The sequence below is a fragment of the Durotheca rogersii genome (genome assembly GCF_024521655.1).
Source record: "Durotheca rogersii strain YMJ 92031201 chromosome Unknown GGS23scaffold_13, whole genome shotgun sequence".
NCBI classification, from domain to species: Eukaryota; Fungi; Ascomycota; class Sordariomycetes; order Xylariales; family Xylariaceae; genus Durotheca; species Durotheca rogersii.
The window spans coordinates 607,710-622,018 of NW_026251244.1; the positions used below are offsets into that span (position 1 = coordinate 607,710).

Genomic DNA, 14,309 nt, shown 5'->3' on the forward strand with positions numbered 1-14,309 from the left:
CTCTTAACGATCCACTGCAGGCCGTTTTCTGCCGCTCGAAGCGGTTAGTTCCGTCGAGGGGAGCCACCGCTGCTTCTGGGGGGGGGGGGACCGAACGTGTTTCTTTGTGTCCCGCCCGTCAGCTAGCACACCACACTGATGGACTGTCTCTCCCTGAACCGCCCTGCGCACTTCTGCCACTCAAAACGGCGCGATAGGTAAGACGGCTTCGTCTCGCTGTCCGTCCACGTACCCACCCGCCTGCCTCTGGAAGCATGCATGCCGCGATGGAGCACGCTGGTCTGCTCAGACCATCTATAGGGGCTGGCTGAGTACGGTACTAAGTAGGTATATAGCATTGTATGTACTTACTCGCTTGCCGGGGATGGTGGATATGGGAATGGGAGGCATCGCGTGGGCTGGTGCGGGTTCCAAACGACCACAGCACCGCAGCCGGCATCTTCCCACTCTCCCTCCTCCGCGATGCACCCTGCGCAGGTGGCAAATGTTACCTGTCACAAGCAGCCAGTCCACCATCAATCCATAATCGACGCGAAAACGTCGCCGTTCCCGCCCGGTCGAACCATCCGCGCTCGCTGCCCGCCGCGCCCATTTCAGGCTTTTTTCCCTCGCGCGCTCGCGTCCCGTCCTGACCTGAGCGCTGCAGGGGAACGGGGGGACGACAGCTGCAGTGCCGTCGTATGATGTACGGACGATGGTCTGGCTATGGCGCCTTCGCCAGCCCGCGTCACTGGCCCCCTCCCCTCCCCGTCCCCCTCCCGCCCACCGGAGAGTCGAGCCTGTCCTAGGTACATTGTGCCGACACGGCAGAGCGTTGCTTGTAGTAGTACTGTGCAAGGCGTCTGTTTTACTGGCCCGAACAAGTGCCTATTTTTAGGCGCCAGAGTAAGCCAGCCACATCCTAGATCTACGGCACTTATCCTAGGGAAACTATAGAAGCTAGGAGGACCCTTCATCCTCTTCCTAGAATCTAGCGCCATTAGATAAGAGGTTGAGGGTTGGTAAATTCATCATCACTGACGATTAATAGGTACCTACACCTAGGTAAGTAGGTCTAGTTAGGTAGGGGTAACGTCTCTCTCCGTATTTATTACCTAGGTGCAACCCAAGATTTTCGTAAACACCTGTTTGTTTTGTGGCTACATTCGTCACGCTCGTTTTTAGACATAGGCAAAGCAGTCAGATTTTTCACAGGACTACTTGTAGGTGGGTATTAGTTGGCGATATCAGTCTGTATTTATGACTTACAACTTACCGCTATGCTAGCAATGTTTACGTAGTTACTCGCACTCCTGCCTACACGCCAGCACATCTAGGAATCTAGGAATCTAGGCAGATACTTACCTAAACCCCTCTTGGCCACCTACCTAGTTTGTACTCTGGAGATACTCGGCGACCAGCTTGCGGGTCTTCTCATCGTTCGGGCGATCGCGCAGCGCGCTATAGACGCGGAACCAGGCGAGTGCCTCCGGGTGCCGCAGCTCGGCGGGCAGGTACTCGTCGAGCAGGGCGGCGCTGTTGACGTACTCCCACCAGCGGGGGTAGTAGCCGGCGAGCCTCCAGTCGAGGAGCCCCACGAACTCACCCTTGTGCACCATCACGTTTTCCGCGTGCAGGTCCGAGTTCGTGAAGACGAACGGTGTCGCCGGCGGCATCCGCGCCATCAGCTCCGCCACCGTCTCCAGGTCCGCTTGCAGCCTCAGCCCCAGGTTGGCCGCCACCTCGTCGTCTGTCCGGCAATTCTCATACTCCCTCATCGCCTGTTGCGGCAGCGGCGCGAGCAGGCCCTGGTCCATTACCGGCTGCCCGTTGAGCATCCCCATGCGCGGCGACGTGCGAGCCTGTAGCGCGAGCAGGTACGCGCCGAGGCCAGCACCGATACGCGTGAGTTCCGCCCGCGAGAGGGACTCCAGCGCATTGTCTAGCGACTCGCCCGGGACTCGCTCCTGGATAGAGACAGTGCGTCTGAAGTCGTTGCCCTTGCTCCGGCAAGTGACGACCTTGGGGACGGTAAATTTGTCGTTGGTGCGCGCCGCTATAAGCTCCCGCGCGAAGTTCGCGTTGACCATCTCGAGCTCGCTACCCGCGTAATCGGGACGGCTCTTTAGCACATTCTCGATGCCTAGTAGCCATGTGTTCTTGGTGCCCAGCGGCCGCAAAATCCGGCGGTTGGTTGTCGACTGGGTATCAACCTCCTCGACGATGTTGCCTGCCATTGTGGCTAGGTTATCTTTCTCGGTTTGGAGCGATATCTGAATAATGTGACTGGGTATGCTGTCTGAAGGGTTAGCTATCCTGAAGGGTTAGTGATCCTGAAGGGTTGGTTATCCTGATGAGTTAGTAGTTATTCTGATGATTCGGTTATCCCGATGGGTTGATGAGTGAGTCTAGTAATATTAACGCCGCGATGCTTCTCTTATACTTCTGATTTCATATCCAGGTCAAGTCGATTGTTACCTGGTACTGGATCTGTTTCTCATCCGCATACGATGTTACGAGCAAGATCACTTTGGTAGTTGGAGAATTGGCGTCGGATTTGCAAACAATCCCACTCGAGCCAGCACAAAGATTAGCGTGGACAAAGCTGCGTATGTACCTACCACGAAGTAGTCGGAAGAGCAATGGTGACGATACAGCTCTTAAGACACAGCGCGATCCTACATCATGACAGGCTGCTTCGGTGAGAGGACAAAAGGAAGGAAGGAGAGGAGGAAAAACGAGGAGGCTATTCTGCGCCCTCCGCCATCGTGTGGATATCCCCGGCCGAGGCGTCGCATCGGGTTTGCCGGGATTTCCATGAGCTAGGTAATCGGATTGACTGGTGTCGCAATCTCGACTTACTCCGGTTAGCAGGTCTCTGCACGTCTGCAAACCAAACAGGTAGGTAATGGGAATACTTACCTGGTAGAGGATGCTGTAACTCGGTGACCAGCAAGTGAGAAGCGACTCGAGTCTGCAGCCCCCTGGCCATCCTTGGCGCCATCACCTTCTGTTCTCGGCTGATTTGCCGTGCGGGCGGAGTGCATCGTTATCGGCGCTGTATGTTTCTCTCTTCCCTTTTTGTTTGTCGATGGAGAGCTGCGATGGCGGGATGCAACGCGTCCTGCTTCCATCGTCGAATGCGTACCGCCTACAGGTTAGTACTATAATACTTGCTCCCACTGACTGGGGCGGTGTCGACGTCTTGTATAATAGTGATAATTAAGCCTTTTGCAGATACCTGCGGGGCGTGCCTCATGAGACTCGGGAAAGGGAAAAAGAAAAAGAAAAAGAAAAAGGAAAATATCCGATTGATATCAATCAACCGTCTCTGTCGTCTCTTGTCTCTCCTCTCCTCTCCCTTCTCCGCCTGCTTTTGTTTTCTTTCATGACATCCAGCCAGGCCACACCCCATCCGTCTCCAGCTGGCGGTGAGTTCTCGTCCGCAATCGCCGTGGAACCATCGGAATCAAATGTCACCTCCGCCTCTGCGTCACGGCCTCGGCGCCCTCGTCGCGAAATGTTTCCTACTCGTCGCTATTCTCGCAGCGCTCTCCGCTGCGCGTCCCGAGCCTCAGTCCAGGAATGTTGTCCGGAATGACCCGAGAGCGAAGCGCAATTCTCTCGCTAGGTTCAAAAATCTCATCGATATGGGAACCGATGAGACACGGACCGATAGCGCTGCCCCCGCTGCTACAACTGCACCCCTGGAGTGTTTCCAGGTTGCCGAACCTGTCCTGACCCACGAAGGGCTCAAGTTCCGCGATGCAGCGCTCCAGCAAATAGCGGCCCCGACCCCGGCTGGCAGCAGTACTGGTGCTGATGCATCTACTGTCTTGTTATTTGAGCACTCTTTCACAAACAGCTACGGATATCCCTTTGTCGGTACGCGCATGCCCGCATCTGCCTAGAAACAGTCCGGCGCAATTTCTGACTTGTCCAAGGCAACTACACGCCTCCCGATCACGATTTCGACCGTGTCGTCCTCAACTTCACCGTTCTGGTAAGGGGGCGCCAGTACGACCGGACGGGCGTCCTATACCTCGGGGATACCGAGGTGTGGAGAACAACTACCGCGGAACCTACTTCGTACGGCATTCGTTGGGTCTGGCTGAAGGATGTCACTCCGTTCCTATCCCTCTGGAAGCGGCCGCAGACTCTGATTTTCGACTTGGAGAACATTGTAGACAACACTTACACAGGAATCCTCAACACGACGCTTACGGCGACATTTTTCAAGGGACCAGTAGGAGCTGGGGGTAGTGGCCGCGCGCCTGCCGACTTGATCATTCCCATTAGCGAAGGGACTGGGTCGACGGGAGAGCCGAGCCAGTTCACCTACCCGGAGCAAGAAGCCACCAGCACGGTCAGCTTCCCGCGAAACGCCAACCGCGCCGTCTTTACCGTAGACGTTAAGGGCCAGGGAGATGAGGAATTCTGGTGGAGCAATGTGCCGCAGAGTGCTACGGACACATTTAAGGCTGACTACGGTGCGATGCCCGGGTACTCGCCGTTTCGCGAGGTACAGGTGCTTATCGACGACCAGCTCGCTGGTGTCTCCTGGCCATTCCCGGTCATATTCACCGGGGGTGTGGTCCCACAACTTCACCGCCCTATCGTCGGAATCGAAGCGTTTGATATCCGGGAGTCTGAAATCGACATCACTCCCTGGCTGCCTTTGCTGTGCAACGGGGAAGACCATACCTTCAACATTCGGGTGGTGGGCTTGGAAGACGATGGCGTGTCGCAGGCCTCCCTGTCCTCGACCACGCATAGTTCGTGGTATATCACCGGCAAGGTTTTCGTCTGGCTCGACGACGAAGGGTCCGTCACGACGGGAACATCGATAAAGAAATTCGTTAACGACCCGAGCATTAACTTCTCGCAGCGAATCAAGCAGAGCGAGAGTGGCAGCAACGAGACCCTCGACTATACCCTCGCGGTGACGCGCACGCTATCCTTCAGTTCGTACGTGAAGACGCAGCGCGGGCAAGGCGCCGCCAAGTGGACGCAGTCCCTGTCGTACAAAAATAACGGCAGCGTCTATGCGCGCGGGTACGACAACGTAAACACACTCAACATCGCGGGCGCTGATGCGGCTACGAGCGCGGGTCTGGACATATCCTACTCTGCCAGGTACAGCTACCCGCTGTTCTGCAATAGTAGCGCGTCGTACCTGCCACAGGGAAACCTGACGCTTCGAGCCCAGCTCGACCAGGGCATAGAGCTCGAGATCTGGGGCGCGTCCGTCTTTCCCAGCGGGCTCGAGGGGTTTGCCGCCGTCGCCGGCCCCGAGGTGCCCAAGTTCCAGGGTTCAGTGCGCAAGACACTGCGCAACGGCACGGCGATCTACCAGCGGCCGGGAGATAATACCTACAGCACGGGGGTCGGCCAGTCGCACCAAATATTCTCCTTTAGAGGGCTATCGGACCGCGGAGAGGGCGAAGAGGTGGTTGCTACTCCGCTATACTATCGTAACGTTAGTGCTTCCAATGACACCGTCGTCAAGGACCACGTAGAGCTTTGGGGGGAAAGTATCGGTAATGGATCCGAGAATTGAGATCTCACATACAAAATTTCTTCCCTGCGATGTGTTGGGGTCTAGAGCCCCCTCCATTCTATGTAATGTAGAGGCGCTGGCAACGCAAGAAAGCCTGATCAGCTACCTAGTTAATTACGTGGCGACGATGCCGGTTTGGAGATGGCAACCCGTCGAGAGCGGTCTTGAAAATCGCAGTGCGACTAATTCGTTACATCTATGCCCCGTAGATGGGATAAAGTAGTAACAAGTGTGTGTGGCTAGACGATCACAGCGATCCCGTGATGCTTGTCTGGGGATATGGAAGTTGGTAAGCATGGCGGTAGTAAGACATGAAGTAGCCAGCTGGCACCAGCCGGTGAGTTAGCTCCTCTCTACGTCATAAGCTAGATAGCACAGGGTTTATTTACTAAAAAGATATTTATGCCTTTATAGAGGCTCAACCTTCCTAATTCAGACTTTTCTCACCCGTCAACCCTTCATTGACTTGCTCCATTCACTGCTCGCCACCAACGACCCAACTCTCGTGCATCACTGACCAGAGACACCTCGACAACCCCTCTTTTCCTAAGACGAGATTCACCCTTCCCCGAAGCATCGGGACGAGCTATAATACCACCCGCGAGCTATGGAGGAGGACAGGGCGCAGGCCGATATAGGCATCGCCGCAGACATCGAAGAGGCCCATTCGCCGCCGCCGCCGCCGTCGTCGCAACCCGCGCTGAAGCAGCCCAAGAAGCGGTTCGTGGGGCGGAGGACAGCCGCCAACTCGGCGCGCAATGGCGGCGGGGGCTCGGCGGCGGGCGAAAGCGGCGCAGTTGAGAGTAAGCGACGCGCTGGACGTTGTGCCCCGGTGCTTGTGCTGTGGACGAGAGGGCTGAACGTGCGTGCTTAGGCGCGGCGCCGCGGCGGGCGCCGCGGCTCCTGAACCAGGTGCCGCGGGAGATCCTGGAGGACGCGGCGCTACAGGAGGCGATATCGCTACTACCAGCGAACTACTCGTTCGAGATCCCGAAGACGATCCACCGGATCCGGTCGTCGGGCGCGCGCCGCGTCGCGCTGCAGATGCCCGAGGGCCTGCTCCTCTTCGCCACCACCATCGCCGACATCCTCGCCCGCTTCTGCCCCGGCGTCGAGCCCCTCATCATGGGCGACGTCACCTACGGCGCCTGCTGCGTCGACGACTACACCGCCCGCGCGCTCGGCTGCGACCTGCTCGTCCACTACGCCCACAGCTGCCTCGTCCCCGTCGGCGTCACCGCCGCCGCCGTCCGCGTGCTCTACGTCTTCGTCGACGTCGCCGTCGACGCCGCCCACCTGCTCGCCACCGTCGAGCGCGCCTTCGCCCCGCCCAAGGCCGTCGCCCTCGTCGGCACCATCCAGTTCAACGCCACCATCCACGGCGTCCTGCGCCCCGCCCTCGAGCGCGCCGGCTTCGCCGTCCGCGTCCCCCAGGCCGCGCCCCTCTCCCGCGGCGAGGTCCTCGGCTGCACCTCCCCCCGCCTCCCCGCCGCCGGCCCCGGCGCCGTCGACCTCGTCCTCTACCTCGGCGACGGCCGCTTCCACCTCGAGAGCGTCATGATCCACAACCCCGACCTGCCCGCCTACCGCTACGACCCCTACGCCCGCAAGCTCACCCGCGAGACCTACGGCCACGCCGAGATGCAGTCCCTGCGCCGCGGCGCCATCGCCGCCGCCCGCCGCGCCAAGCGCTGGGGCCTCATCCTCGGCGCCCTCGGCCGCCAGGGCAACCCCCACACGCTGGCGCTGATCGCGCGGCGCCTCGACGCCCTCGGCATCCCCCACGTCGAGCTCCTGCTCAGCGAGATCTTCCCCGCCAAGCTCGCCGCCATGCCCGACGTCGACGCCTGGGTCCAGGTGGCGTGCCCGCGCCTCAGCATCGACTGGGGCTACGCCTTCCCCCGCCCCCTGCTCACCCCCTACGAGGCCCTCGTCGCCCTCGGCGAGCGCGAGGGCTGGGACCGCGACGACGGCGGCGACGGTGTCTACCCTATGGATTACTACGCCCGCGACGGGCTCGGCAGGACCAAGGGCGTCGTCGAGGTGGGAGGATGAGAGGGGAGGGGTTGGTGCGGTCACGTTCCTGTCTGATGATGGTGACGATGCCGCGCCTAGGCGTTGCGGTGCACCAGGGGGTAGGTAGTGGCATTGCGTGCTGGGTTCTGGGGGATGCTGTGACAGTCGCCTGTCGACCACGCACTTACAATGGGCAGGCCTACCCGGTTGTTATGGGGGACGGGAAGGCCTGGCTCGGCTTTCCGGAGCAGGCTTATGATAAGGCTCTGTAGGTATCGTGGGATGGATGGGTGTCGTCCCTGGTGCTCCGGCGATCGTAAAAATGGCAGCCGGCATACCGAGGCCGATTGCCCTATTTATTGGGAGCCGTCGCAGTAGAAGAGAAGAAAATAACGCGGTCCTAAAATAAATCCACATCGTACACCCGCTGAAATTTCCATACCAATGCCTCGTTTCAAGTTTGTCGAATTTCCATTAAGAACTATTGGTGTGTATCACATGCACCCTGACCCCCACGAAAGGCAAGCAGACAGCTAGGTACGCCTTGCGGCCTGATAGGATGCTCACAACAGGTATACTTCTAGTATTGCCTGTTAGGCACTATGCCACCTATACGGATGGCGGACAAACCGTCGTGACGGCAGTGCATCTAATTCTGGTGGGTAAAGATAGCTTACAAAATACCCACGACCGGAACATCGCCTTTCACCGCGCACGGCGTCTATCTGACACTCCCACGTGACCCTCCTTAGGACGTCGTCGCAGTGGTATTAATACTGAAGACGTAGCTCGCCTGGAGGACGTAGGGGTCTCCGCCGGGCCCGAAGATCTGCTTGCTCTCGCGCTGCCACTCGGGGTGGTTGATGCCGCCGACCCACTCCTCGACCTCCATGACGAGGCAGCCGTACTTCGGGATGGTGCGCGGGAAGGCCGGCGCCTCGCCGTCGGCGCCGAACAGGCCCTGGCTCGTCTTGAGCGGCAGTGACCCGTCCTGCCCGCCGCATGAGTACATCTGGAACGCGTCCTGGTCCGTGTACACGTCCAACTGGATGCCCGACCACGCCGACTGCAGCCGTGCCACGTACCCGCCCTCGGCGCGCCAGTCATACTGTCCTTTCTGCCCGCGGTTGACAATCCAGCAGTTGTCTGCGGGGACACAAGCAAAGCACGTTAGCCTATCTGCGTAGGAATACAGAGAATGCACAAGGGGGGTTATATGCCCAGGGGGAACTAACCATAGCCGGTGCAGTTGAAGCCGCAGTTGCCCAAGGCCTCGGGGCTCTCGAGATCCGCGCCGATCTGCTTTGGCGCGCTCCAGAAGTCGTTCACCGAGCCTCTCTTGTTAGCCAGGATATCGCCAGTCGGGACTAGGATGTTGTCGACGCCTACGCGCTGGCCGCTATAGGGCAAATATAAAGTGTGGTTCAGTGCCGTGTTCGTCTCGTTGTTGGCGAAGCCGTCTAGGTTCCAGTACGTGTGGCTGCTGAGCATGATGGGCGTCTTCTTGGTGGTGGCGATGGCCACCATCTTGAAGTCCCACGTGAGGTCGCGGAGGGTGTAGGTGATGTAAGAGATGACCTCTCCGGGGAACCCTTGCTCGCCGTCGGGATCAACGATGGAAAATGTGATACTATCGTTGGAGTGAGAGACGACAGTGAAGCTCCGGAAATCCCAGCCATTGTGGCCGCCGTGCAACGTATTGGCGCCGTTCGGGGCCTCCGCCGTGGGGTTCTCGTTAGCATCGGTGTGGAAGATTTCGCCGTCGATCTCAAAGGTACTGTTCTGGATCCGGTTCGCGTATCGACCTGGAACGCCGCCGAGGTGGGGATGGGTGGGATCCAGCTCGTAGGCGGTGGCGTTGTCAAAGCCGGCTACGATGTCTCTCTGGATTCCGTATTTGTCGTGGATCAACAGTTTGGCGATGGACGCGCCATAGGGGATGAAGGCGGCCGAGAGGTCCTCGCTGTGGATCCACCAGAAGCCATTCTCATCAGGACCCAAATCGCTCGTCGCGTGGCTGCTTCCAGCGCTCCGAGGCGACAGTGCCGAAGCAATGGGAAGCGCGAGAGCTCCGAGTGCAGCAAGGCCGACCTGTAGACGCATGTTGACGACTATGGTGACTGGCTTTGTTTACTGACGTGTGAGCCCCCGGTACTACGCGCTCGGTAAGTCGTCGCAATCGACGGTGGGAGGAGAGCCGAAGCAGGCGGGCTTTCCCCAGAGAAAGGATTCGCACCTTATATGAATTCGGTCATCAAAGAATCGATCCCAGTCTGGGGAGGCTCCCTCTGGTTGGACAATGCAGCGGCGCGGACACATGATGTTGGCTTGTGGACAGGGGCTTCGGCAGCTCTGGGGCCCTTTGTTCATCTCACCTACCATTTGGGCCTAGGAACGCTCGGCGATCCCTTGGGTGTTGCTTGTTCTGTCGAGCTACTCCGCTTCCCTGGAAAAGTTGGGGTAAGCAACATAACTGACGGGTAGCATTGCATTGGTCTCGCGAGGCGCGCCCACGCGGTGGTAGGGCCATATTCAACCACGACCGAACCCGGAGTCATCTGGCTATGGCCAGTTCCCGAGCCACCGGCCGCATGTTGGTAGCCACGGCGTAGGCGTGGAGGACAGGCTGACATAGTTAGGTACGTGTTATGCCACCTACCTTCAGCCCACGGGAGCGGATCGCCACCGCAGACGCACGGGTGCGTGATAAATATCCAAGAATGTCGGTATGTCCAAGGGTTCAGCTCCGTTGGATGGGGCGAAGTTGGTGCAGGTGTAGACATACTACGTAGCATGCAGAGAACTGCATGCCCGTGGTACGAGTGCCTACATATGTAGGCGCGTACACCCCCGCCTGAGGAGGGATTCCTCGCCCTGACTGTTAAACTAGACAATAGCCGGAACGCACAGCTAGCGGTAGCTCGGGTGTATTCTCGTATGGGGGGAACGGTGGGCAAGACACGTTACGAAGGCCTTTTTGGTTTATTTTGTTTTGTTTATTTATTTTAATCCCACCCCAGCTAACCGAATTCCTCGTAGGCTGGGAACTTGACAAGAGTAGACCGGCACCGCGACTTCGTCTCAGATAGCGGCCAGTGACGACGACGAAGCTGGGAGGCGCTGAGATCTCGCTTTGTGTGTCGTGGAACCCCAACCCCTTCCCTCGGGTCAGTGAGAATTGCTCGTGTGATGTGCTTTGCAGATATACATGTGGAGAGAGAGGGGGGAGAGCATTCCTGCTTGGGTTGGTGCCTCCAATCCGGACGTGTCTTCTGTCTTCGGTCTTCTTCCAAATTCCTGGTCGCTCGCGTACAGAGGAGGAAACTGTTCTGGGGCGATATCCGGCACCCCACGAGGAAATCGGGCTATCGTGAACGACAGAATCCTTCTGGGGTCAAGCACTCGAAAGGGCCGGGAGTTGGTGGCATCGTCATCAGGAACGAGACAGTGGGAAGAGTCAAGAGGGAACAGGGAACAGGCTGCGGCGAGTGATTGGTGCGGGGGGAAATGAAGCGAAAGCCACTGTGCAAATTGGCGCTGTCCAAGATGTAGGTAGGTACTACCCTACTTAGGTTCCGTGCATCGGTACATCGCCGCAGACCCTCGCCGGTAGTTGGCGAGGGATTGGGTCTACTGCGTTACTATGACCTACCTCTATTCTCGGATCAGGCTGGCCGGGGTTGTTACTTGAAGTGAGTGCATATGTATGAGTAGGTATACCTACATTGCGTGCCTTAGGCATCTTAGGGAGGTATTCTGACATCCCGCCTCCCGTCCTTCTGCTGGCCTTAGTTACCAGCTTAGCTTGGTCGACTTGGGTATTTCACCGAGTATTCGCAGTAGGTATCTGCGTCTCCGGTAACTATCAGCCTTGCCCTTGGTAGATCTCGCGTTGCGTCGGGACATTCCTATCCAGCTGACATCCACTCTCCTCCTGGCTGGGACAGACAGATCCTTGGTCTCGTCCTATATTCCGCCGAACTCGTCTCACCTACAGAGGGCCAACAGTGTAGGACATGTGCGTAGTGTGTGTACTGTGTATTCGCGCGCTGACATGTCTATGTATGTGTACTAGTATGTATGCATAAGCATTTCATTGCTCCACGTGGTGGACGTTCTCTTTATATACCCTCAAAAACACCTACTCAAATCCATAAGTCGTGCCTGTGTTATCGTCAAGCAGCTCGATCTCATCCTCGTTCTAGAAGGTAGTAAATGGACGATTGCCTCTGTTCTATTCCTCCGCGTTTCTAGCTCTGAGAGCCAGCTTGTTAGGTATCTGGATATAGATCTGAGTCAACGCTCAATTGTCGTTCAAGGGTGGACAAGCTGCTCCGGTCCTAGACCTCCCCCTCCCGATGGCACCCAAGTACATATCCTTCCACACCCCTGTCGTCCCCCGCCAAGCTGACGTGGGAAGGAATTTCGTCGTATCGAATACCGATGATAAATAGCCCGTACCCCGTCATGTACGACGGTAAAGCTTATACACACCCGTCACGCAGTCGTGTGCGCCTGCATCGTACCAACTATACGTCGACGAGGTTCCCCTCATGTGCTGCACCCTCTGTGTCCCTCACGCCCTTATCGCTCTTGTCCTTGCCTTTGCCCTTGCGGTCAGCGGCCGACCGCTGGTAGAATTCCTGGATGATCTTGCCGGGGATACGGTTGAGCAGCTCCTTCGGGAAGATGCGCAGCAAGCTCCACGCGATGTCCAGAGAGTCGAAGATGCTCCGTTGCTCATAGGCGCCCTGCGCCACAAACTGTCGCTCGAATTTCTCGAGGAATTCCAAGGACAGTTTGTCTTCCGCCGACAGGGCCTCTTCGCCGACGACAGCCTTCATGGCTGCGGCGTCTCGGCCGATAGCGTACTTGGCGTAGAGCTGGTTGGACACGTCGCCGTGGTCCTTCCTTGTCATTCCTTCACCAATGGCAGACTTCATGAGACGGGAGAGTGAGGGTAGCACGTTGATCGGAGGGTAGATGCCACGGTTGTAGAGCTGGCGGTCGACGAAAATTTGTCCTTCGGTGATATAGCCCGTCAGATCGGGGATGGGATGCGTGATATCATCGTTAGGCATGGTTAAGATGGGGATCTGGGTAATCGAGCCGTTTCGTCCCTCGACACGACCGGCTCGCTCGTAGATGGTAGACAAATCGGTGTACATATAACCGGGGAAACCACGTCGGCCCGGCACTTCTTCGCGAGCGGCCGACACTTCTCGGAGGGCGTCGCAGTAGGCAGAGAGATCCGTAAGGATGACTAGGACGTGCTTCTCGAGCTGGTAGGCGTAGTATTCGGCTGTGGTGAGAGCGAGACGAGGGGTAATGATGCGTTCGATTCTGCCTATCATTAGCTAAGTACGTTCGAAAGCCGGGAGGGAGGGAGGCGCGGGATTGTCACATACGTAGGATCGTTGGCGAGGTTGAGGAACAGGGTGACACGCTCCAGACTGCCGTTCTCCTCGAAGTCGCGGGTGAAGAACCGGGCGGTTTCCAAATTGACACCCATAGCAGCAAACACGATGGAGAAGTTCTCCTCGTGATCGTCGTGCACGCCCTTGTTCGTTGCGCCCTTTTGCTTCACCAGGCCAGCCTGTCGGCAAATCTGGGCAGCAATTTCGTTGTGGGGTAAACCGGCAGCGGAGAAGATGGGGATCTTTTGGCCGCGGGCAATCGAGTTCATCGTGTCGATGGTGGAGATACCGGTCGAGATCATTTCTTCGGGGTACACCTATCAGGGCAATGGTCAGCCGAGGCTTCTATTCTTTGGGCGGCTCAGGAGAACGCATACTCGCGAGTAGGGGTTGATAGGGCTGCCGTTGATGTCGAGGAAGTCCTCCGCCAACACCTTGGGTCCCTTGTCGATAGCTCTTCCCGATCCATCGAAGATACGGCCCAGCATGTCTTCGGACACACCCAGCTTCAGGCTCTCCCCCGTGAACTCGACTTTGGTCTTCTTTACATCGATGCCAGGCGTGCCCTCGAAAACCTGAACGACGGCCCGGTTACCTACGACGGAGAGAGGAATTGTCAGGGTCTGTAAGATTGGCTGAGCGGCTACATCTGGCTCTGCTCACCTCGGGCTTCGAGGACCTGACCCGACCTCTCAGTGCCGTCGGGGAGCGTCAGGGTCACGATCTCATTGTAGCGCGGGAACTTGACGTTGTCGAGAATAACCAGGGGACCGTTGACACCGCCGACGGTGTTGTACCGAATCCTGGGCACTATGGAGTACGAGGAGGATTCTCGGGGATCCATGGCGAGTAGCGGCTACAGGTCTAGGACAGGGCGAGGAGGGTCGGAGGGGTTAGGAAGAAGCTCTTCTGTGTGAAGAAGCTTGTTCTGTGTTTACAAAGGAAGGGTATTGTCCAGCTCCAGCCACCGGGCGACCTTTAGTTGTTGTAGAAGCTCAAAACCGCTACTGTGACAGAGTCGCAACAAGCATCTCCCGCTAACACATCAATTGATTACTACACTGCCTGGGCAGCCTCCTAGCTTCGGGTGGCGCAGTTACTAGCACATGGGGTACGCTTAATTACGTACCTCAGAGGCAAGCCACGTACATAAATATTTATGCCCACCTTTTCACACAGTTATGCACGCGCTGGCACATGGGCATGCCAACTCCTATATAAGTAGTACATCCAACCTGCACAAACCCCTTCCCTCCTTCGCCAACATCGCTTCTTAATAATAGAGATTGCATGGTTATTTAGTTACTACTTATTAGTGTTAATCGAGCTACTCTTAA

The 14,309-nt window shown here is 57.5% G+C and overlaps 6 protein-coding genes across 6 annotated transcripts; 2 read left to right on the forward strand and 4 right to left on the reverse strand.

Moving 5' to 3' along the window:
* Positions 1-935: 935 nt before the first annotated feature.
* GGS23DRAFT_99878 (kinase-like protein) lies at positions 936-2,323 on the reverse strand. The gene has a single exon (XM_051521458.1). It carries the CDS (start codon positions 2,214-2,216, stop codon positions 1,368-1,370), a length of 849 nt encoding a protein of 282 aa, XP_051371136.1. The 5' UTR covers positions 2,217-2,323; the 3' UTR covers positions 936-1,367.
* GGS23DRAFT_99877 (uncharacterized protein) lies at positions 2,324-3,282 on the reverse strand. Its single transcript, XM_051521457.1, has 2 exons — positions 2,902-3,282; positions 2,324-2,836 (listed from the first exon to the last, which is right to left on the reverse strand). Exons 1-2 carry the CDS (start codon positions 3,111-3,113, stop codon positions 2,431-2,433), a joined length of 618 nt encoding a protein of 205 aa, XP_051371137.1. The 5' UTR covers positions 3,114-3,282; the 3' UTR covers positions 2,324-2,430.
* GGS23DRAFT_572341 (peptide N-acetyl-beta-D-glucosaminyl asparaginase amidase A-domain-containing protein) lies at positions 3,077-5,799 on the forward strand. The gene is made up of 2 exons (XM_051516618.1): positions 3,077-3,864; positions 3,924-5,799. Exons 1-2 carry the CDS (start codon positions 3,453-3,455, stop codon positions 5,537-5,539), a joined length of 2,028 nt encoding a protein of 675 aa, XP_051371138.1. The 5' UTR covers positions 3,077-3,452; the 3' UTR covers positions 5,540-5,799.
* Positions 5,800-6,007: 208 nt separating this feature from the next.
* On the forward strand, positions 6,008-7,680 carry GGS23DRAFT_99957 (diphthamide biosynthesis protein). Its single transcript, XM_051521460.1, has 2 exons — positions 6,008-6,342; positions 6,414-7,680. The coding sequence occupies exons 1-2, from the start codon at positions 6,147-6,149 to the stop codon at positions 7,592-7,594; spliced, it is 1,377 nt and encodes a 458-aa protein (XP_051371139.1). The 5' UTR covers positions 6,008-6,146; the 3' UTR covers positions 7,595-7,680.
* A 457-nt stretch (positions 7,681-8,137) lies between these two features.
* Positions 8,138-9,794, reverse strand: GGS23DRAFT_99887 (galactose mutarotase-like protein). Its single transcript, XM_051521459.1, has 2 exons — positions 8,791-9,794; positions 8,138-8,701 (listed from the first exon to the last, which is right to left on the reverse strand). The coding sequence occupies exons 1-2, from the start codon at positions 9,656-9,658 to the stop codon at positions 8,304-8,306; spliced, it is 1,266 nt and encodes a 421-aa protein (XP_051371140.1). The 5' UTR covers positions 9,659-9,794; the 3' UTR covers positions 8,138-8,303.
* A 1,780-nt stretch (positions 9,795-11,574) lies between these two features.
* GGS23DRAFT_572346 (P-loop containing nucleoside triphosphate hydrolase protein) lies at positions 11,575-14,001 on the reverse strand. Its single transcript, XM_051516619.1, has 4 exons — positions 13,636-14,001; positions 13,350-13,567; positions 12,964-13,289; positions 11,575-12,898 (listed from the first exon to the last, which is right to left on the reverse strand). The coding sequence occupies exons 1-4, from the start codon at positions 13,814-13,816 to the stop codon at positions 12,085-12,087; spliced, it is 1,539 nt and encodes a 512-aa protein (XP_051371141.1). The 5' UTR covers positions 13,817-14,001; the 3' UTR covers positions 11,575-12,084.
* Positions 14,002-14,309: the final 308 nt, after the last annotated feature.

What these genes read in the sequence shown, in the direction of transcription:
- GGS23DRAFT_572341 (XM_051516618.1), top strand. Translation starts at nt 3,453, where the DNA reads ATGTCACCTCCGCCTCTGCGTCACGGCCTCGGCGCCCTCGTCGCGAAA. An exon ending in CTACGGATATCCCTTTGTCG is followed by an intron (nt 3,865 to 3,923) that starts GTACGCGCATGC and finishes GACTTGTCCAAG; the next exon opens with GCAACTACACGCCTCCCGAT.
- GGS23DRAFT_572346 (XM_051516619.1), bottom strand. Translation starts at nt 13,816, where the DNA reads ATGGATCCCCGAGAATCCTCCTCGTACTCCATAGTGCCCAGGATTCGG. An exon ending in CTATCAACCCCTACTCGCGA is followed by an intron (nt 13,290 to 13,349) that starts GTATGCGTTCTC and finishes TTGCCCTGATAG; the next exon opens with GTGTACCCCGAAGAAATGAT. An exon ending in AACCTCGCCAACGATCCTAC is followed by an intron (nt 12,899 to 12,963) that starts GTATGTGACAAT and finishes AATGATAGGCAG; the next exon opens with AATCGAACGCATCATTACCC.
- GGS23DRAFT_99887 (XM_051521459.1), bottom strand. Translation starts at nt 9,658, where the DNA reads ATGCGTCTACAGGTCGGCCTTGCTGCACTCGGAGCTCTCGCGCTTCCC. An exon ending in CTTCAACTGCACCGGCTATG is followed by an intron (nt 8,702 to 8,790) that starts GTTAGTTCCCCC and finishes GTGTCCCCGCAG; the next exon opens with ACAACTGCTGGATTGTCAAC.
- GGS23DRAFT_99878 (XM_051521458.1), bottom strand. Translation starts at nt 2,216, where the DNA reads ATGGCAGGCAACATCGTCGAGGAGGTTGATACCCAGTCGACAACCAAC.
- GGS23DRAFT_99957 (XM_051521460.1), top strand. Translation starts at nt 6,147, where the DNA reads ATGGAGGAGGACAGGGCGCAGGCCGATATAGGCATCGCCGCAGACATC. An exon ending in CGAAAGCGGCGCAGTTGAGA is followed by an intron (nt 6,343 to 6,413) that starts GTAAGCGACGCG and finishes GTGCGTGCTTAG; the next exon opens with GCGCGGCGCCGCGGCGGGCG.
- GGS23DRAFT_99877 (XM_051521457.1), bottom strand. Translation starts at nt 3,113, where the DNA reads ATGGAAGCAGGACGCGTTGCATCCCGCCATCGCAGCTCTCCATCGACA. An exon ending in GTTACAGCATCCTCTACCAG is followed by an intron (nt 2,837 to 2,901) that starts GTAAGTATTCCC and finishes AACCGGAGTAAG; the next exon opens with TCGAGATTGCGACACCAGTC.